The sequence below is a fragment of the Oncorhynchus nerka genome, linkage group LG26 (genome assembly GCF_034236695.1).
Source record: "Oncorhynchus nerka isolate Pitt River linkage group LG26, Oner_Uvic_2.0, whole genome shotgun sequence".
Classification (NCBI taxonomy): domain Eukaryota; kingdom Metazoa; phylum Chordata; class Actinopteri; order Salmoniformes; family Salmonidae; genus Oncorhynchus; species Oncorhynchus nerka.
Genome location: NC_088421.1, coordinates 50,689,072 through 50,712,731, shown reverse-complemented (window position 1 = coordinate 50,712,731; position 23,660 = coordinate 50,689,072). Strand labels below are relative to the sequence as shown.

Sequence of the window (23,660 nt, the reverse complement as noted above, 5' to 3'; positions counted from 1 at the left end):
ATACTGATACACATACTGATACACATACATAGTTCTACACATACTGATACACATACATAGTTATACACATACTGATACACATACATAGTTCTACACATACTGATACACATACATAGTTCTACACATACTGATACACATACATAGTTCTACACATACTGATACACATACATAGTTCTCCACATACTGATACACATACTGATACACATACTGATACACATACATAGTTCTACACATACTGATACACATACATAGATATACACATACTGATACACATACATAGTTCTACACATACTGATACACATACATAGTTCTACACATACTGATACACATACATAGTTATACACATACTGATACACATACATAGTTCTACACATACTGATACACATAGTTCTTGTTCTTCTACTCTGTTCTTTCTTTTAGTTTGACTTTGAGTCAAGTTCTGGATATGTTGGACCTAGGTGACGGCCCAGACAAGGCAACATTGCAGTTATCCCTCAAAATGAGAAAGATGCTGTCCTCCGTTATTGTGATGGCGATGGGTCAGATATGGACTATGAGGGGGAGACAGGCCATTTGCCAGCCAGGCTGTTGAATGTATATGCTGAACCTATCACGAACAGATCATGACAGGAACAACGTTATCAGTGATGATGACCTACCCCATCCACCACCCTCCCCCATCCACGACCCTCCCTCCCCCGTTGATAATGAAGAGCCAACGGCCTCTACTCGCCAGAGGGTCCAATCAGAAGAGCTAAGGGCCTCTACTCACCAGAGGGTCCAGTCAGAAGAGTTAAGGGCGTCTACTCACCAGAGTCTCCAGTCAGAAGAGCCAAGGGCCTCTACTCACCAGAGGGTCCAATCAGAAGAGCTAAGGGCCTCTACTCACCAGAGGGTCCAGTCAGAAGACCCAAGGGCCTCTACTCACCAGAGGGTCCAGTCAGAAGAGCTAAGGGCCTCTACTCACCAGAGGGTCCAGTCAGAAGAGCTAAGGGCCTCTACTCACCAGAGGGTCCAGTCAGAAGAGCCAAGGGCCTCTACTCACCAGAGAGTCCAATCAGAAGAGCTAAGGGCCTCTACTCACCAGAGGGTCCAGTCAGAAGAGCTAAGGGCCTCTACTCACCAGAGGGTCCAGTCAGAAGAGTTAAGGGCCTCTACTCACCAGAGGGTCCAGTCAGAAGAGCTAAGGGCCTCTACAAGCCATAGGGGTCCAGTCAGAAGAGCTAAGGGCCTCTACTCACCAGAGGGTCCAGTCAGAAGAGCTAAGGGCCTCTACTCACCAGAGGGTCCAGTCAGAAGAGCTAAGGGCCTCTACTCACCAGAGGGTCCAGTCAGAAGAGTTAAGGGCCTCTACTCACCAGAGGGTCCAGTCAGAAGAGCTAAGGGCCTCTACTCACCAGAGGGTCCAGTCAGAAGAGCTAAGGGCCTCTACTCACCAGAGGGTCCAGTCAGAAGAGCCAAGGGCCTCTACTCACCAGAGGGTCCAGTCAGAAGAGCTAAGGGCCTCTACTCACCAGAGGGTCCAGTCAGAAGAGTTAAGGGCCTCTACTCACCAGAGGGTCCAGTCAGAAGAGCTAAGGGCCTCTACTCACCAGAGGGTCCAGTCAGAAGAGCCAAGGGCCTCTACTCACCAGAGGGTCCAGTCAGAAGAGCCAAGGGCCTCTACAAGCCATAGGGGTCCAGTCAGAAGGGCAAAGCTGCGAGTGATCAAAAATAAAGAAGATTGAGTGTTCAAACGATCGAAGAGACCTGCCACCGCTGTGATTCCAGAACACATAGTATACAGCCCCAATGCTGTGATTCCAGAACACATAGTATACAGCCCCAATGCTGTGATTCCAGAACACATAGTATACAGCCCCAATGCTGTGATTCCAGAACACATAGTATACAGCCCCAATGCTGTGATTCCAGAACACATAGTATACAGCCCCAATGCTGTGATTCCAGAACACATTGTATACAGCCCCAATGCTGTGATTCCAGAACACATACTATACAGCCCCAATGGGGCGGCAGGGTAGCCTAGTGGTTAGAGCGTTGGACTATCTATCGTTCTGCCCCTGAACAGGCAGTTAACCCACTGTTCCTAGGCAGTCATTGAAAAAAATGATTTGTTCTTAACTGACTTGCCTAGTAAAATAAAGGTAAAAAAAAAAAAACATTCATATTGTGTTGTATAAAAGGTTTTTGATGTGTAAAATAGTCACACTAGAATGTGACGAGGCATTCTAGTGGCAATGCTGGGGACTGCTAGTGACAGAGTTTTAAATGTGTTAATAACTGGGCTGGGGACTGCTAGTGACAGAGTTTTAAATGTGTTAATAACTGGGCTGGGGACTGCTAGTGACAGAGTTTTAAATGTGTTAATAACTGGGCTGGGGACTGCTAGTGACAGAGTTTTATATGTGTTAATAACTGGGCTGGGGACTGCTAGTGACAGAGTTTTAAATGTGTTAATAACTGGGCTGGGGACTGCTAGTGACAGAGTTTTAAATGTGTTAATAACTGGGCTGGGGACTGCTAGTGACAGAGTTTTATATGTGTTAATAACTGGGCTGGGGACTGCTAGTGACAGAGTTTTAAATGTGTTAATAACTGGGCTGGGGACTGCTAGTGAGAGTTTTAAATGTGTTAATAACTGGGCTGGGGACTGCTAGTGACAGAGTTTTAAATGTGTTAATAACTGGGCTGGGGACTGCTAGTGACAGAGTTTTAAATGTGTTAATAACTTGGCTGGGGACTGCTAGTGACAGAGATTTAAATGTGTTAATAACTTGGTTGGGATACATAAGAACTTTGATAACTGCACAGGAGAAAAATGTTAATTCAGTAACATTATCCCACCGGTCACAATTGTGACCGACCATAAAACACACTTTTCAGCTACTTTTCCTTTAAAATGTCAAAAAATGATGATTGATTACTTCAAAGGGTTACTAATGACACTTGATTTGGATATTTTCATGTCTGGGAAAAGTGTGGGATTAAATGGGTTAACGGCACAGACAGATTTTTACCTTAACGGCTCGGGTATTCGAACCAGTGACCTTTCGGTTACTGATCGCAAGCAGTCTGACGATACCAACATATTGGACCATACAACCTGTATGGATGGTATATTATCAGATGCTAAATGAGTTTAACATAGTGGACCAAACAACCTGTATAGATGGTATATTATCAGATGCTAAATGAGTTTAACATAGTGGACCATACAACCTGTATAGATGGTATATTATCAGATGTTAAATGAGTTTAACATAGTGGACCATACAACCTGCATGGATGGTCCATATTAACATATTGGACCATATAACCAATAAGCTATCTACATTATCACCTGTATCAACTGATGCAGCATAGTGGCTATAAACACATGGGCTGATAAACACTCCTAACAACCAGACCACTAGGAGGTGTCCACATGGTCTGATAAACACTCCTAACAACCCCACCACTAGGAGGTGTCCACATGGTCTGATAAACACTCCTAACTACCCACCACTAGGAGGTGTCCACATGGTCTGATAAACACTCCTAACAACCCCACCACTAGAAGGTGTCCACATGGTCTGATAAACACTCCTAACAACCCGACCACTAGGAGGTGTCCACATGGTCTGATAAACACTCCTAACAACCCCACCACTAGGAGGTGTCCACATGGTCTGATAAACACTCCTAACAACCCCACCACTAGGAGGTGTCCACGTGTTCTGATAAACACTCCTAACAACCAGACCACTAGGAGGAGTCCACATGGTCTGATAAACACTCCTAACAACCTGACCACTAGGAGGTGTCCACATGGTCTGATTAACACTCCTAACAACCCCACCACTAGGAGGTGTCCACATGGTCTGATAAACACTCCTAACAACCCCACCACTAGGAGGTGTCCACATGGTCTGATAAACACTCCTAACAACCCCACCACTAGGAGGTGTCCACATGTTCTGATAAACACTCCTAACAACCAGACCACTAGGAGGTGTCCACATGTTCTGATAAACACTCCTAACAACCAGACCACTAGGAGGTGTCCATGGTTAGTGGTATGGTAAGATAGACTAGTGGTTAGAGTGTTGGGTCAGTAACTGCTATGGTGAGATAGACTAGTGGTTAGAGTGGTGGGTCAGTAACTGGTATGGTCAGATAGACTAGTGGTTAGAGTGGTGGGTCAGTAAATGGTATCGCTGGTTTGAAAACCTGACCCGTCAAGGTGAAAATCTGTCGATGTGCCCTGAAGCAAGACACTTACATCTAATTTGCTCCATGGTCACCATACTACTACGACCCTGTACAACAACACCTATCATACTACTATGTCTGACCCTGTAAAACAACACCTATCATACTACTATGTCTGACCCTGTACAACAACACCTATCATACTACTATGTCTGACCCTGTACAACAACACCTATCATACTACTATGTCTGACCCTGTACAACAACACCTATCATACTACTATGTCTGACCCTGTACAACAACACCTATCATACTACTATGTCTGACCCTGTACAACAACACCTATCATACTACTATGACTGACCCTGTACAACAACACCTATCATACTACTACGACCCTGTACAACAACACCTATCATACTACTATGACCCTGTACAACAACACCTATCATACTACTATGACCCTGTACAACAACACCTATCATACTACTATGACTGACCCTGTAAAACAACACATATCATACTACTATGACCCTGTAAAACAACACCTATCATACTACTATGACTGACCCTGTAAAACAACACCTATCATACTACTATGACTGACCCTGTAAAACAACACCTATCATACTACTATGACCCTGTAAAACAACACCTATCATACTACTATGACCCTGTAAAACAACACCTATCATACTACTATGACTGACCCTGTAAAACAACACCTATCATCCTACTATGACTGACCCTATAAAACAACACCTATCATCCTACTATGACTGACCCTGTAAAACAACACCTATTATACTACTATGACTGTCCCTGTACAACAACACCTATCATACTACTATGACTGACACTGTAAAACAACACCTATCATACTACTATGACTGACCCTGTAAAACAACACCTATCATACTACTATGATTGACCCTGTAAAACAACACATTTCAATGAACCAATCTGATGTCTGTGACAATCAAACACTTTAAAAGCGAACCAACGTAAAGAAAATGACAGCATAGATAATTTTTATTACAACAGTTAATTTAACAATGCTGTTTATAAATCTAGTTGACATTCATCCCAGGACACCTTGACCTGCATTACACTCTCACTGCAGAACAACATCCTCATGAAATCACATGACTTCTAGTTAGAGAAGAGGATTCCTGTTAACACGGCCTGCTACAAGCAGGAAACAAGTTATGGACCAACCTGAAATGTGACATGTCTGTTTGACAGTTACCCTGAAAGATGCCTGTGTGAATTATCTTGTCATCTCTTTGGCTAACCACATTGGAACATTCTAGTCTTTAAGGACATGAACTGGCAGAACAGGTTTCAGCAAAGTATGGAGTCATTGTTTTCAGGATGGTGTAACCATGCCGATTAGAGGGACAGGAGGCAGACTAAGTGCAGCCACCTGAACTACTGTCCTACAGAGACAAACAGCATCTACACAAACAGCCACCTGAACTACTGTCCTACAGAGACAAACAGCATCTACACAAACAGCCACCTGAACTACTGTCCTACAAAGACAAACAGCCACCTGAACTACTGTCCTACAGAGACAAACAGCCACCTGAACTACTGTCCTACAAAGACAAACAGCATCTACACAAAAAGCCACCTGAACTACTGTCCTACAGAGACAAACAGCATCTACACAAACAGCCACCTGAACTACTGTCCTACAAAGACAAACAGCCACCTGAACTACTGTCCTACAGAGACAAACAGCCACCTGAACTACTGTCCTACAAAGACAAACAGCATCTACACAAAAAGCCACCTGAACTACTGTCCTACAAAGACAAACAGCATCTACACAAACAGCCACCTGAACTACTGTCCTACAAAGACAAACAGCCACCTGAACTACTTTCCTACAAAGACAAAACAGCATCTACACAAACAGCCACCTGAACTACTGTCCTACAAAGACAAACAGCATCTACACAATCAGCCACCTGAACTACTGTCATACAAAGACAAACAGCCACCTGAACTACTGTCCTACAAAGACAAACAGCATCTACACAAACAGCCACCTGATCTACTGTCCTACAAAGACAAACAGCATCTACACAAACAGCCACCTGAACTACTGTCCTACAAAGACAAACAGCATCTACACAAACAGCCACCTGAACTACTGTCCTACAAAGACAAACAGCTACCTGAACTCCTGTCCTACAAAGACAAACATCCACCTGAACTACTGTCCTACAGAGACAAACAGCATCTACACAAACAGTGAATCTGAGAAAAATGTTTTTTGAAGTTTGTTTTCTAGTCCATGCATATCAACCATGACCACTGATCTGACCTATGACCCCTAAGTACTGATACTACACTCTGCCTTGGTCTGACCTATGACCCCTAAGTACTGATACTACACTCTGCCTTGGTCTGACCTATGACCCCTAAGTACTGATTCTACACTCTGCCTTGGTCTGACCTATGACCCCTAAGTACTGATTCTACACTCTGCCTTGGTCTGATCTTAAACAGCTGTCTGGGTAATGAAACAGCATGACCTCTGATCTGACCTATAACCCCTAAGTACTGATTCTACACTCTGCCTTGGTCTGACCTATGACCCCTAAGTACTGATTCTACACTCTGCCTTGGTCTGACCTATGACCCCTAAGTACTGATTCTACACTCTGCCTTGGTCTGACCTATGACCCCTAAGTACTGATACTCCACTCTGCCTTGGTCTGACCTATGACCCCTAAGTACTGATACTGCACTCTGCCTTGGTCTGACCTATGACCCCTAAGTACTGATACTACACTCTGCCTTGGTCTGACCTATGACCCCTAAGTACTGATACTACACTCTGCCTTGGTCTGACCTATGACCCCTAAGTACTGATTCTACACTCTGCCTTGGTCTGACCTATGACCCCTAAGTACTGATACTACACTCTGCCTTGGTCTGACCTTAAACAGCTGTCTGGGTAATGAAACAGCAAAGTGCAGCATCTAGAAATCTAAATGTGTTGATCCAGATTTATTGTTGTTTTTCTGTTTGATGGAAACAGTTTGAGTTCTAACTACATTCCAACTGTATTTAATGGTGTTATGTAGTTGTGTTGTCATGTTGTATTGTAGTAACCCTCAACTGTATTTAATGGTGTTATGTAGTTGTGTTGTCATGTTGTATTGTAGTAACCCTCAACTGTATTTAATGGTGTTATGTAGTTGTGTTGTCATGTTGTATTGTAGTAACCCTCAACTGTATTTAATGGTGTTATGTAGTTGTGTTGTCATGTTGTATTGTAGTAACCCTCAACTGTATTTAATGGTGTTATGTAGTTGTGTTGTCATGTTGTATTGTAGTAACCCTCAACTGTATTTAATGGTGTTATGTAGTTGTGTTGTCATGTTGTAGCAGGCCTAACCCTCAACATTTTCTGGTGATGAAGTGAGACACAGACAATACACAGAGACAGCAACAGAATAGGATATGATGGATAGAGACACCAGACAAGAGACAGAGACAGCAACAGAATAGGATATGATGGAGAGACATCAGACAAGACACGGAGACAGCAACAGACGACACAGAGAAAGTGATGGAGAGAGACAGAAGAATAGATTTCCAGACAGTTGTAGAATGTATGCCAAGACACATTGTAAGAGCTGTAAAAAGAGAGGGAGAGAACAGGCAGAACCTGATATGTAAATGAGCAGAGCAAATGAAAGTAACTTTTGACGACCGAATGATCATTCAGACTGTGTTTCTATTGAGAGATAAAAGGTAAGACGACGATTGTTATGTATATTCATATAGTTGATGATATTGTTATGTATATTCATATAGTTGATGATATTGTTATGTATATTCATATAGTTGATGATATTGTTGTGTGTATTCATATAGTTGATGATATTGTTATGTGTATTCATATAGTTGATGATATTGTTACGTGTATTCATATAGTTGATGATATTGTTACGTGTATTCATATAGTTGATTCTATTGTTATGTGTATTCATATAGTTGATGATAGTGTTATGTGTATTCATATAGTTGATGATATTGTTATGTGTATTCATATAGTTGATTCTATTTTTGGTGGATGTATTCTTGATTCTAAGAGTGTACTGTATCATAGGTCTATAGACCAGGGTGATCTCCTACTGTATCATAGGTCTATAGACCAGGGTGATCTCCTACTGTATCATAGGCCTATAGACCAGGGTGATCTCCTACTGTATCATAGGTCTATAGACTTGTCTTCTCAAAACAGGCTTAAAACACAACAATCAACAATCAAACATTTTCTGTTAATGCTGTTAATGCTTTTCAATCAGGAAGGTTTGTTGTGTGAAAGAGAGACAAATAAATATTGTGGAGAGACTGACAACAACTTACACTTCCTCAAAACAGGTTGTGTGTGTTCATTAGTTCCCACCGTAGCAAAACGCTTGGCAACAGAAACCGTTTAGGTCACATTGTACAGCGTTTACAGTGAACTGTTTAGGTCACATTGTACAGCGTTTACAGTGAACTGTTTAGGTCACGTTGTACAGCGTTTACAGTGAACTGTTTAGGTCACATTGTACAGCGTTTACAGTGAACTGTTTAGGTCACATTGTACAGCGTTTACAGTGAACTGTTTAGGTCACGTTGTACAGCGTTTACAGTGAACTGTTTAGGTCACATTGTACAGCGTTTACAGTGAACTGTTTAGGTCACATTGTACAGCGTTTACAGTGAACTGTTTAGGTCACGTTGTACAGCGTTTACAGTGAACTGTTTAGGTCACATTGTACAGCGTTTACAGTGAACTGTTTAGGTCACATTGTACAGCGTTTACAGTGAACTGTTTAGGTCACGTTGTACAGCGTTTACAGTGAACTGTTTAGGTCACATTGTACAGCGTTTACAGTGAACTGTTTAGGTCACATTGTACAGCGTTTACAGTGAACTGTTTAGGTCACGTTGTACAGCGTTTACAGTGAACTGTTTAGGTCACATTGTACAGCATTTACAGTGAACTGTTTAGGTCACATTGTACAGCGTTTACAGTGAACTGTTTAGGTCACGTTGTACAGCGTTTACAGTGAACTGTTTAGGTCACATTGTACAGCGTTTACAGTGAACTGTTTAGGTCACGTTGTACAGCGTTTACAGTGAACTGTTTAGGTCACGTTGTACAGCGTTTACAGTGAACTGTTTAGGTCACGTTGTACAGCGTTTACAGTGAACTGTTTAGGTCACATTGTACAGCGTTTACAGTGAACTGTTTAGGTCACATTGTACAGCGTTTACAGTGAACTGTTTAGGTCACATTGTACAGCGTTTACAGTGAACTGTTTAGGTCACATTGTACAGCGTTTACAGTGAACTGTTTAGGTCACATTGTACAGCGTTTACAGTGAACTGTTTAGGTCACATTGTACAGCGTTTACAGTGAACTGTTTAGGTCACATTGTACAGCGTTTACAGTGAACTGTTTAGGTCACATTGTACAGCGTTTACAGTGAACTGTTTAGGTCACGTTGTACAGCGTTTACAGTGAACTGTTTAGGTCACGTTGTACAGCGTTTACAGTGAACTGTTTAGGTCACGTTGTACAGCGTTTACAGTGAACTGTTTAGGTCACATTGTACAGCGTTTAGAGTAAACTGTTTAGGTCACATTGTACAGCGTTTACAGTGAACTGTTTAGGTCACGTTGTACAGCGTTTACAGTGAACTGTTTAGGTCACGTTGTACAGCGTTTACAGTGAACCGTTTAGGTCACGTTGTACAGCATTTACAGTGAACTGTTTAGGTCACATTGTACAGCGTTTACAGTGAACCGTTTAGGTCACGTTGTACAGCGTTTACAGTGAACTGTTTAGGTCACGTTGTACAGCGTTTACAGTGAACCGTTTAGGTCACGTTGTACAGCGTTTACAGTGAACCGTTTAGGTCACGTTGTACAGCGTTTACAGTGAACTGTTTAGGTCACATTGTACAGCGTTTACAGTGAACCGTTTAGGTCACATTGTACAGCGTTTACAGTGAACTGTTTAGGTCACGTTGTACAGCATTTACAGTGAACTGTTTAGGTCACGTTGTACAGCATTTACAGTGAACTGTTTAGGTCACATTGTACAGCGTTTACAGTGAACTGTTTAGGTCACGTTGTACAGCGTTTACAGTGAACTGTTTAGGTCACGTTGTACAGCGTTTACAGTGAACTGTTTAGGTCACGTTGTACAGCGTTTACAGTGAACCGTTTAGGTCACGTTGTACAGCGTTTACAGTGAACTGTTTAGGTCACATTGTACAGCGTTTACAGTGAACCGTTTAGGTCACGTTGTACAGCGTTTACAGTGAACTGTTTAGGTCACGTTGTACAGCGTTTACAGTGAACTGTTTAGGTCACGTTGTACAGCGTTTACAGTGAACTGTTTAGGTCACATTGTACAGCGTTTACAGTGAACTGTTTGTGTTTTATGCAACTGTCACGGTCGTTGTAATGGACGGACCAAGGCACAGCGTGTGTTGAGTTCCACATATTTATTTAAAGTGAAACTACTTAACAAAACAATAACCAAGCAACAAAACGTGACGACGTGGTGCAACACACACAGACACAAAACAACAATGGAGAACTGAAGCTGATCCCCAATTAGAGACAACGATAATCAGCTGCCTCTAATTGGGAACCATACCAAGCACACCAACATAGAAATAGGAAAACTAGAACACCCCCCTAGTCATGCCCTGATCTACAACACCATAGAGAACCAAGGGCTCTCTGTGGTCAGGGCGTGACAGCAACATTTTAAAACTGTTGGCTGTGGAGTAAACTAATGAATACAACCCAGGTTGTAGCCTACGACTCGGCATGTTGATACCTGCCTGATGCTGAAACCTGATTGTAGCCTGAGGGGTAAACTATGATACTAGCCAGATATACTGGTTTTCTAAAAATAGCCAGGTTCAGTTAGCTTCACATTCCAGCTCAGACCTCATCCATCAGAATATACAGAACAGAACAGAAAATATCTCAATGACTTGACATGTTCTGGTTGTGAATTCAGGCTACAAGGTAAGAATCCTGCCAGGGATTATTGTAAAGTGTGTAGAGACATTAAATGTCTGGTGTAATGTTAGTATAGTGAATGGAAGTAAAACACTCCTAACAGTAGATAAATTAAATGTATGGTGTAATGTTAGTATAGTGAAGTAAAACACTCCTAACAGTAGATACATTAAATGTCTGGTGTAATGTTAGTATAGTGAAGTAAAACACTCCTAACAGTAGATAAATTAAATGTATGGTGTAATGTTAGTATATTGAATGGAAGTAAAACACTCCTAACTGTAACGGCTTTCCTTAGATATTGTACCATATTTCCTCTACATTTCATATGATAATGTCATTGTATCATAGTTCCTCTATAGTGTAGTGATCTCTACATTTCATATGATAATGTAATTGTATCATAGTTCCACTATAGTGTAGTGATCTCTACATTTCATATGATAATGTAATTATATCATAGTTCCTCTATAGTGTAGTGATCCTCACTATATGAGACACGTCACAATTCCAACCAAGTTACCTAATTGATGCCAATGGCGCGATGCGTAAGGTTGTTCACCTTTAACACATGCAACCTGGGTTCGCTTCCCTGCCCCGCTGTTTGCTACATTGGTGTCTGAGACATGCTTTTGTGTGAGCCAGGTAACAATTCCCACCATGTGGGTTAACCCTATTGGTGCAATACGTAGGGTGTTGACCTCCCTGCCAGCTGTTTTCAACTATATTAACAGCACAGGCTGCCTTTAGGGTGTTGACCTCCCTGCCTGCTGTTTTCAACTATATTAACAGCACAGGCTGCCTGTAGGGTGTTGACCTCCCTGCCTGCTGTTTTCAACTATATTAACAGCACAGGCTGCCTGTAGGGTGTTGACCTCCCTGCCTGCTGTTTTCAACTATATTAACAGCACAGGCTGCCTGTAGGGTGTTGACCTCCCTGCCCGCTGTTTTCAACTATATTAACAGCACAGGCTGCCTGTAGGGTGTTGACCTCCCTGCCCGCTGTTTTCAACTATATTAACAGCACAGGCTGCCCGTAGGGTGTTGACCTCCCTGCCCGCTGTTTTCAACTATATTAACAGCACAGGCTGCCTGTAGGGTGTTGACCTCCCTGCCCGCTGTTTTCAACTATATTAACAGCACAGGCTGCCCGTAGGGTGTTGACCTCCCTGCCTGCTGTTTTCAACTATATTAACAGCACAGGCTGCCCGTAGGGTGTTGACCTCCCTGCCTGCTGTTTTCAACTATATTAACAGCACAGGCTGCCCGTAGGGTGTTGACCTCCCTGCCTGCTGTTTTCAACTATATTAACAGTACAGGCTGCCCGTAGGGTGTTGACCTCCCTGCCTGCTGTTTTCAACTATATTAACAGCACAGGCTGCCTGTAGGGTGTTGACCTCCCTGCCTGCTGTTTTCAACTATATTAACATCACAGGCTGCCCGACATTCGTTGAACAAAGAGACACAATAATACGAGTGAAAGGATTTTAGGATAAATATCAGTAAGTGTTGATTTAGAGTTGTCTTCTGGGTTCAGCCTTAGAGTCATACACATGGAAGAGGTATATATATCCTGATAGAGTCATACACATGGAAGAGGTATATATATCCTGATAGAGTCATACACATGGAAGACAGGTGTTTTGCTACAGATGTAGGATCTTAATTTGAGGTTTACAGCAGCTGACAGTTGCAACTTCATTACTAATAACTCAAACTTCCTTTTTCAGATAAAGACATCATCTCTGTACAGATGTAGGATCTGAATTTGATCACCCTGTTGCAGGAAAACTAAAACTCGCTGTATAGTTGATGTCTTAAAAGGCTTCTGAAATTTGTCATTTCCACCTTTCTGCTTTACATTACATTACATTTAAGTCATTTAGCAGACGCTCTTATCCAGAGCGGCTTTAAAATGTTAATTATAATCCACATAATTTTTCTGCTTCAGTAAACTGTCTCAAATTAAGATCCTACATCTGTAGCAAAACACCTGTCTTCCATGTATTCTCCTTTGACCATTTGACATCTTTTATTTACTGTTGTTTAGGCTGGTTGAATGAGTTGCCTATGAAAGCTACTTCATCTGTAAGAAAACAGGCGTCTGCACCAGTGACTGTAAGTTATGTGATTTCCTCATATGAAATTAAAAGTATGTTTGTAGCCTACGCAGTTATAAAATGGCTGTTGAAACTGTGACACATATTTCTCAGTACATTAGAAGTCAGATAAATGTGTTGAGACGTAGGAAAGATGGGCAAACTCTCGTTGGTCTTGGCTTTCTACACACTATTATAAGGTTAGTCGATGTCAGACATTCAATAGTCAGAGTAGGTTTGAGTTATGATCACTTATCATGCTGACAAACCTGATGGTCTCTGTGAACTGATCTGAACAGGTTTAGACTGGTCATCTATGATATGTAGGTTATATACAGTACATTCTCTGTCCTGCTACTGGAAGGTCTATAACATTATGTGAACTGATATGAACATGTTTAGACTGGTCATCTATGATATGTAGGTTATATACAGTACATTCTCTGTCCTGCTACTGGAAGGTCTATAACATTATGTGAACTGATATGAACATGTTTAGACTGGTCATCTATGATATGTAGGTTATATACAGTACATTCTCTGTCCTGCTACTGGAAGGACTATAACATTATGTGAACTGATCTGAACAGGTTTAGGCTGGTCATCTATGATATGTAGGCTATAGCTGAGGTAGACCTTGATCTGCATATCACTAACAAACTGCTATTATACATTATAACCTAGACTACTTTACATAATATAACATCTACATATCACTAACAACCCACTACTATACATTATAACCTAGTCTACTTTACATAATATAACATCTACATATCACTAACAACCCACTACTATACATTATAACCTAGTCTACTTTACATAATATAACATATCACTAACAACCCACTACTATACATTATAACCTAGTCTACTTTACATAATATAACATCTACATGTCACTAACAACCCACTACTATACATTATAACCTAGTCTACTTTACATAATATAACATCTCTTACTTGATGCATAAAACAAAAACATTTCTGAATGGATCAATGATTTCCCCCTCAGATCAATCATGTCCGTTTTAGCCCTTCTGTCTACATTCTCAGATACGTTTAGAAAATAACAGATTGAAAGACAATAAATAGCTGTCACGCCCTGGTCGAAGTATATTATGTTTGTCTTTATTTATTTGGTCAGGCCAGGGTGTGACATGGGTTTTTTGTGGTGCGTTTTTGTCTTGGGGTTTTGTGGGGTGTCTAAGTAGTCTATGGCTGCCTGAGGCAGTTCTCAATCAGAGTCAGGTGATTATCGTTGTCTCTGATTGGAAACCATATTTAGGTAGCCATATTCTTTGAGTATTTCGTGGGTGATTGTTCCAGTCTCTGTGTTAGTTGTCACTAGATAGCCTGTATAGGTTTTCACGTTACGTTTGTTGTTTTGTATTGTTCGTTTGTTCATTTTCATTAAAGAACATGAGTAACCACCACACTGCATTTTGGTCCGCTCCTCTTTCAACAGACGAATGCCGTTACAATAGCCCACCTTTAAATAATAAAATAAGAATTTGTTCTTAACTGACTTGTCTAATTAAATAAAAAGGGTGAATAAAAATAATTGTGAGACATGGCCTTGTGCTGCTGTAATGTCTAGAACTACCTTAACAGTGACTTATTATTATTATTATTATTGAGACATGGCCTTGTGCTGCTGTAATGTCTAGAACTACCTTAACAGTGACTTATTATTATTATTATTGAGACATGGCCTTGTGCTGCTGTAATGTCTAGAACTACCTTAACAGTGACTTATCATTATTATTATTGACAGTTACCATGGAGAAGAGATGTCACATCTACATATTCTTGTGATTGTATTAAATAATCTGACTGTTTCGTTATGTCTGTTAGTAAATGTTTTATAAGAGATTATTAATAAATTATGTCAATTGACATTCAATAATTACTGTGTTAACCACAACCAACATGCTGGGTCTCTGTTTAGGGGTCAGTTCTCTAAAATGAGTCTCTCTGGGGAGAGAGATGAAGGGGACCCTGCCTCAAAAATGAGACTCTCTGGGGAGAGAGAGGGAGGACCTGACACCAAAGCTAAGAGGTGAGATGACAGTTGTGTTTAGGAATTATTTTGAGTTTCTTTCAAAAATGCTATTTCCAAAAATGTTCACATTAGTTGTTTTAATCAGAAATGGTTGCTTATGGCTTATTATTTAACAACATGATGTTGGTTGCTTTTTCTCCAAAGGGAGAACTTGAAGAGAATTAAATAATCAAAAGAAAAATGTGTTTATTTTACACTCTCAGAACAGAAGGTTCCTTCTAGAACCAAAAAGGCTTCTATCACTTCATTAATATATGGAATCACTAAAAGTGATATATATTTTGGGTTCAGTGAAGAAGAACCTCTAGAGTTCTGATCAACGGAAGGTGAATGTGTTGAGGATGTGAACCCAGCAGCCCTCCAGTGGTCAGATCAAGTCCGCCTGTATTTTCCAGCACCCGGCCTGGGATTCGAACCAGCCGCCTTTCAACCACAAGTCCAATTCCTGCCACAGCTCCAACTCCTTAGCCTTTGGGCGAAAACCTGAGTTAATCTTCAGAAATAAGCACAAGTTAATCTGCCAAAATGAAGACAAAATGGTATCACTTGTTATACAGAAATATTATACATAATCATTGCCAAAGGCACAAGACATACTGTTGCATGTTGGTCTACATTATTAATGGATTGATCATATAGAAATATAAAAACATTATTATAAACTATTACAAAGCAATTACATGTGGAACAGGAACCACTGACTCACTGCATTATTCTATAGTATTATCAAGACACCTGCTGTTAACTCTTAACTACTTAGGACAGCTGCTGTTAACTCTTAACTACTTAGGACAGCTGCTGTTAACTCTTAACTACTTAGGACAGCTCACGAGGTGTCCTAAATATCTGCTGACTAGGTGGGCTAGAGACTTCATGCATAGTTACCCACCCACTTATACCCATAAGTGTAAAATGTCTTTATTCTCAGCACTTATATGGCCAATTTTCTACTCTGAGACTTTGTGGATATGGTCCCAGATCTCAAAATATTGTGATAGGAAAACATAGAATGTTTGTTTTACATAATAATCCAAAATGAATATTACTAATGTAACCCACTGTAAAGACTGGGTTTACTTGATTGTGTTGCACTGATCATGTCCGCGTACTGGAACTGTCCGCGTCCCCGTTCAGAACTGTCCGCGTCCCCGTACAGAACTGTCCGCGTCCACGTACAGAACTGTCCGCGTCCCCGTTCAGAACTGTCCGCGTCCCCGTTCAGAACTGTCCACACTGTCCGCGTCCACGTACAGAACTGTCCGCGTCCCCGTTCAGAACTGTCCGCGTCCACGTACAGAACTGTCCAAGTCCACGTTCGGTGTGGCGCCAAGCATATTGTCCGGTTGCGCGCAGAGTGGACTGAGGTGATCTTGGGGAATAACGACGGAGTTTGTTACAGTGTTGAGACACCAAAGTTTATTGTTCAATTTGCTTTTTTCTTTACACATTATGAGTGTAGCCAGATCCTTTTCACTCTCTATTCTTTTTTTCATTTTGTGGTTCACCTGATTCATCATCATCGAGACGAAAGAACTGCTAGCCAGTCGGTACAGCTCGGTAGGTTAGCTAGCTACTCTACCAGCAGCATCCTAGTTATCCTAGCTAGTCAGTACAGCTCGGTAATCTAGCTAGCTACTCTACCAGCAGCATCCTAGTTATCCTAGCTAGTCGGTACAGCTCGGTAATCTAGCTAGCTACTCTACCAGCAGCATCCTAGTTATCCTAGCTAGTCAGTACAGCTCGGTAAGCTAGCTAGCTACTCTACCAGCAGCATCCTAGTTATCCTAGCTACTCGGTACAGCTCGGTAGGCTAGCTAGTTACTCTACCAGCAGCATCCTAGTTATCCTAGCTAGTCGGTACAGCTCGGTAATCTAGCTAGCTACTCTACCAGCAGCATCCTAGTTATCCTAGCTAGTCGGTACAGCTCGGTAAGTTAGCTAGCTACTCTACCAGCAGCATCCTAGTTATCCTAGCTAGTCGGTACAGCTCGGTAATCTAGCTAGTTACTCTACCAGCAGCATCCTAGTTATCCTAGCTAGTCGGTACAGCTCGGTAATCTAGCTAGCTACTCTACCAGCAGCATCCTAGTTATCCTAGCTAGTCGGTACAGCTCGGTAAGTTAGCTAGCTACTCTACCAGCAGCATCCTAGTTACCATGGCTACCACTACATCATCACCGGCTGTCTGCATTTCTTGTGGACCGATGGAGCTCCCCGGTTGTTTCTTCCACCTGTTAAATCCCGGTGAGGCTTCTCCCTCTCTCGTTGACGGATGCTGGCTACCTCTGTCCGGTTCTCCTCTCTTCACTAGATGGACGGTAACTTTAGTGTTTAAACCTCTGTGTCCAAGGACCAAACTTTTGAATATTATTTTCAGGGTGCCTCAATAGCAGGTATTGAACCCCGGGTAAATAATCACTAGTCAGAACCTCAACCTCAGTATACATTCATTATAAAAATCATCTTAATATCTGATATTGTGAGTAAACAACCTCGAGAGTGCGTATTCCAGCCCTCCAATAAATTACATCATTCAACCCTCCCGGTTAGTAAATTTACCTCAACATGCCCCCGGAGAAGGCAGAGTAACGACACCAGCCTTTTAGCGGGGCTGACAGACTGACTACAACGCTCGCGTCGCTAAATTAATTTCGTTAATAAAAATGACACACTGTTCGCGCGCCATTAACTAACGTCTGGAAGTCAGTTATATTTGTGAAACTCTTCTTCTGTTTCCCCATCTGAGCTCAGAGTAGATGAGAGATGTAATGTTTGTCTCTGTTGTGTTGAAGTCCAATCAAGCAGGAGAGACCAGCCTCCCCTGTTCCCAGCTGTGTGTCCATGAAGAGTGACCAGTCTATGGAACCTCCTCTAACCTTTAGAGAGGGAGTCTTTTCTACTGACCAAAGGTAAGAAGAACTCATGGGTCCTGGTCAGTGAGTTAAACAACACTGTCTCTAGTCATTTCTCCTCCCATTTTCCCATTTATTGTTGTTGTTTTCATAATCCATAGGCTCATCCTTTTGTCCATTCTCATAGTCCTAAAACAATATTAAACAAACACCACATTCCCTCCCTGTGTGACTGTGTGTGTGTGTGTGTGTGTGTGTGTGTGTGTGTGTGTGTGTGTGTGCTTGTGTTTGTGTGTCTGAACTCCCTGGATGAGGAGATGTAATATTATATTATATTATATATCTATTCTGTTTTTCTAGTCACTTTTACCCCTACCTACATGTACATATTATCTCAATTATAGTCTCATTATTACCTCAACTACCTGGTACCCTGCACATTGACTCAGTACTGGTTCTCCTTATAGTCTCATTATTACCTCAACTACCTGGTACCCTGCACATTGACTCAGTACTGGTTCTCCTTATAGTCTCATTATTACCTCAACTACCTGGTACCCTGCACATTGACTCAGTACTGGTTCTCCTTATAGTCTCATTATTATCAACTACCTGGTACCCTGCAATTGACTCAGTACTGGTACCCTAGTCTCATTATTACCTCAACTACCTGGTACCCTGCACATTGACTCAGTACTGGTCTCATATAGTCTCATTACCTCAACTACCTGGTACCCTGCACATTGACTCAGTACTGGTTCTCCTTATAGTCTCATTATTACCTCAACTACCTGGTACCCTGCACATTGACTCAGTACCCTGCACATTGACTCAGTACTGGTTCTCCTTATAGTCTCATTATTACCTCAACTACCTGGTACCCTGCACATTGACTCAGTACTGGTACTCCTTATAGTCTCATTATTACCTCAACTACCTGGTACCCTGCACATTGACTCAGTACTGGTTCTCCTTATAGTCTCATTATTACCTCAACTACCTGGTACCCTGCACATTGACTCAGTACTGGTACTCCTTATAGTCTCATTATTACCTCAACTACCTGGTACCCTGCACATTGACTCAGTAGTCTCATTATTACCTCAACTACCTGGTTATTGAGTCTCATTATTACCTCAACTACCTGGTACCCTGCACATTGACTCAGTACTGGTTCTCCTTATAGTCTCATTATTACCTCAACTACCTGGTACCCTGCACATTGACTCAGTACTGGTACTCCTTATAGTCTCATTATTACCTCAACTACCTGGTACCCTGCACATTGACTCAGTACGCGGAGACGTGCGTCTTGAAGTCAGTTCTATTTGTGACGCAGATTGCGCTGCATCTCCTCATTGGTTTATAGAAGCAGGTACCCACGTGCCTCCTCCTCATTTAGCAAATAAACATAACTTAACATAAACATAACTTATTTAAACAATAAAAGCTAATTCACGAACATTTCTGAAAAGTGATATATAGTGTTTTGGAATGAAACTCTTCTTCTGTTTCCCCATCTGAGCTCAGAGTAGATGAGAGATGTAATGTTTGTCTCTGTTGTGTTGAAGTCCAATCAAGCAGGAGAGACCAGCCTCCCCTGTTCCCAGCTGTGTGTCCATGAAGAGTGACTGGTCTATGAATCCTCCTTTAACCTTTAGAGAGGAAGGTAGCAGCCTTAACACAACACCTAGTGACCTCATCAAGTAGCAGCAGGGATGTGTTGTGGTGATTCATTTAGAGAGAGAACATTAATAATACCATCAATAATACCAATAATAATATAATCAGTCACACCAGTCTGTAATGCATTATGAAATCATTTACACATTTATACAGTCAGTTAAGAGAATAAATTATTATAATGTAAAACTTTATAACAGTCCTACAATACTGTAGACATTAAAACAGACGTAATATTAATATCCTCTGTGTTATTTCTAGATTCAGATGATCCTGCTGTGATTTGCCAACGTGAACTCAAATCTAGTCTAAAGAAGAAGTTTCAATGTGTATTTGAGGGGATCGCTAAACAAGGAAACCCAACACTTCTCAATAAGATCTACACAGAGCTCTACATCACAGAGGGTGGAACAGGAGAGGTCAATAATGAACATGAGCTGAGACAGATTGAGACAACAACCAGGAAACAAGCAAGACCAGAGACTGCAATCAAATGTAACGACATCTTCAAACCCTTAACTGGACAAGACAAACCTATCAGAACTGTGCTGACAAAGGGAGTCGCTGGCATTGGAAAAACAGTCTCTGTGCAGAAGTTCATTCTGGACTGGGCTGAAGGAAAAGCAAATCAGGATGTCCAATTTGTATTTTCATTCCCTTTTCGGGAGCTGAATTTGATGAAAGAGGACAAACACACTTTCATTGAACTTCTCAATCACTTCTCAATGGAAACCAAACAATCAAGAATCTCCAACTACAACAAGTACAAAGTTCTGTTCATCTTTGATGGTCTGGATGAGTGCCGACTGCCCCTAGACTTCCAGAAGAACAAGATCTGTTGGGACGTCACAGAGTCAACCTCAGTGGATGTTCTGCTGACAAATCTCATCAAGGGAAATCTGCTTCCCTCTGCTCTCCTCTGGATAACTACCCGACCTGCAGCAGCCAATAAGATCCCTTCAGGGTGTGTTGACCAGGTGACAGAGGTACGAGGGTTCAATGACCCACAGAAGGAGGAGTACTTCAGGAAGAGATTCAGTGATGAGGACCTGGCCAGCAGAATCATCTCACACATAAAGACATCAAGGAGCCTCCACATCATGTGCCACATTCCAGTCTTCTGTTGGATTTCTGCAACAGTCCTTGAACACATGCTGAAACATAAGAGAGAAGAGATGCCCAAGACTCTGACTGAGATGTACACACACCTTGTGGTGTTTCATACCAAACAGAAGAATGAAAAGTATCTTGGGAAAGAAGAGACAGGTTCACACTGGAATAAAGAGAGCATTCTGTCACTGGGAAAACTGGCTTTTCAACAGCTTGTGAAGGGCAATCTGATTTTCTATGAAGAAGACCTGAAAGAGGCTGGCATTGATGTCAATGAAGCCTCAGTGTACTCAGGATTGTGCACACAGCTCTTTAAAGAGGAATGTGGGCTGTACCAGGACAAGGTGTACTGCTTTGTTCATCTGAGCATTCAGGAGTTTCTGGCTGCTGTATATGTGTTCCTCGCATTCATCAACAACAATGAGAATCTAATGATCAAACTGAGAACAAACAACGAGCCTGAAGTTACTTTCTACAAGAGTGCTGTGGATAAAGCCTTACAAAGTGAGACGGGAAACCTGGACCTTTTCCTCCGCTTCCTTCTGGGCCTCTCACTGGAGTCCAATCAGAAGCACTTACGAGGTCTACTGACAAAGACAAGAAGCAGCTCACAGAGCCATGAAGAAACAGTCAAGTACATCAAGGAGAAGATCAGGGAGGATCCCTCTCCAGAGAGGAGCATCAATCTGTTCCACTGTCTGAATGAACTGAATGACCATTCTCTAGTGGAGGAGATCCAAAGCTACCTGAGATCAGGAAGTCTCTCAGAACCCAACCTGTCACCTGCACAGTGGTCAGCTCTGGTCTTTGTGTTGCTGACATCAGAAAAGGAGCTGGATGTGTTTGACCTGAAGAAATACTCCAGATCAGAGGAAGGTCTTCTGAGGCTGCTGCCAGTGGTCAAAGCCTCCAGAGCTGTTCTGTGAGTAAATAACATGACATATAAGAACTAACTAAGAACTAAGGAAGAAATATTCATTATAAAATATTACGTATTGAATAAATGCATTGATTTTCACATTAGTATAACAATATGACCATACAATTCTGGGAGACGGAAGATGAATCTATATGTTGTTTGAGAGAATAAACCAAATGCATCTGCCATTGTCCTTCTACATGTACATTCTACTGGTGTTAAATTAACAGTGTGTTTGTGAAGTCATGATGATCTCTTTATCAGGCTGTCAGGCTGTGGAGTCACAGAGGAAGGCTGTGCTTCTCTGGTCTCAGCTCTGGAGTCAAACCCCTCACACCTGAGAGAGCTGGACCTGAGTAACAATGACCTGAAGGATTCAGGAGTGAAGCTGCTCTCTGCTGGACTGGGGAATCCCCACTGTAAACTGGAGACTCTGAGGTCAGTATTCCTGTAGTTGGTCAACAAGTGATAACTGTTCACCAGATCCACATGTGTTTACCAGACACACATAGTCCACACCATATGTGTTTGGAAGCTAACCGTTTTAAAATCAGTGGTATTCTCTAGTGTTTTGGATCCAAGATGGCGTTAGCAGTCAGATGTCTTTGTCCTTCGTCTTGTCGTGTTCCATGTATATATATTTTTGTAACTTTTTCTTAACATATCTTTTATATTTTTCTAAACCGTTACTTCAAAATACTCTCCTGCAACCACCTCACCCAATGTGGTGTGGACCTGCTTTTTCTCTAACTGATTTTTCTTTACCTCTTACTGGAATCTCTCCAACATAAACGAGCCAGCTAACTAGCCAGCTAACGGTCATCAGCTACCTTTATCCCGGACAACTCTCACCAGGTTTAAGAGGCCCTTCGGACATATTCCTTTGGCCACTATACATATTTTGCCAACTGGCCTGGTTTACCACACGGAGCCCTGCTGATCCATCCACTGATGTAACTGCACGACGGTGGCACAACAGACTTTCCTGCGTCATCCCTCTAAGGCCTATCTGTTAGCCTGCTAGTTTCCTGAAGCACTGGACTCGTATGATCACCCGGCTATGCATGCCTCTCCCTGACGTCACCATGCCTTGTCCATTGCTGTTTTGGTTTGTAACTATTGTTTTATTTCACTGTAGAGCCTCTAGCACTGCTCAACATGCCTCGGCTAACAATTTAGTTACCCCTCCCACACACGCAGTGACATCACCTGGTTTAAATGCAATTTCTAGAGACAATATCTCTTTCATTATCACTATATGCACAGGTTTACCCCCACTGTATTCACATCCTACTATACCTTTGTCTGTACATTATGCCTTGAATATATTCTACCGTGCCCAGAAATCTGCTCCTTTTACTCTCTGTTCTGAACGTACTAGACATCCAGTTCTGTTAGCCTCTGTTATCCTCCCTAAGTTTGTTTTATTCACTGCCCTAGCACACTCCACCATTCCGGATGTCCTAGCCGTGTCTGAATCCTGGCTTAGGAAGACCACCAAAAACCTTGACATTTCCATCCCTAACTATACAATTTTCAGACAAGATAGAACTGCCAAAGGGGGCGGTGTTACAATCTACTGAAAAGATAACCTGCAGAGTTCTGTCTTACTATCCAGGTCTGTACCCAAACAATTTGAGCTTCTACTTCTAAAAATGAACCTTTCCAGAAACAAGTC

General features: G+C 41.8%; 2 protein-coding genes and 1 long non-coding RNA gene across 4 annotated transcripts in view; all 3 read left to right on the top strand.

The window, feature by feature from the left end:
* LOC135564810 (NLR family CARD domain-containing protein 3-like) overlaps window positions 1-23,660 on the top strand; it is a 63,289-nt gene that overhangs the window by 19,734 nt on the left and 19,895 nt on the right. The gene's annotated exons all lie outside the window — the stretch shown is intronic.
* LOC135564822 (uncharacterized) lies at window positions 13,303-18,826 on the top strand. The gene is made up of 3 exons (XR_010461280.1): window positions 13,303-13,372; window positions 15,305-15,415; window positions 18,211-18,826. It is a non-coding gene; the product is annotated as an uncharacterized LOC135564822 (long non-coding RNA).
* Window positions 19,765-22,613, top strand: LOC135564808 (NLR family CARD domain-containing protein 3-like). Of its 2 annotated transcripts, none has more exons than XM_065010873.1 (3): window positions 19,765-19,939; window positions 20,215-21,985; window positions 22,247-22,613. In XM_065010873.1, the coding sequence occupies exons 1-3, from the start codon at window positions 19,891-19,893 to the stop codon at window positions 22,434-22,436; spliced, it is 2,010 nt and encodes a 669-aa protein (XP_064866945.1). In that variant the 5' UTR covers window positions 19,765-19,890; the 3' UTR covers window positions 22,437-22,613. The 2 variants fall into 2 exon arrangements, with proteins under 2 accessions (XP_064866945.1, XP_064866946.1); XM_065010874.1 differs by having other exon boundaries at window positions 22,255-22,417.

Excerpts from the sequence above, each read along its gene's own strand:
- LOC135564808 (XM_065010873.1), top strand. The coding sequence starts at position 19,891 with ATGAAGAGTGACTGGTCTATGAATCCTCCTTTAACCTTTAGAGAGGAA. Across the intron at positions 19,940-20,214 it reads TTTAACCTTTAGAGAGGAAG|ATTCAGATGATCCTGCTGTG; the intron begins GTAGCAGCCTTA and ends TGTTATTTCTAG. Across the intron at positions 21,986-22,246 it reads AAAGCCTCCAGAGCTGTTCT|GCTGTCAGGCTGTGGAGTCA; the intron begins GTGAGTAAATAA and ends TCTCTTTATCAG.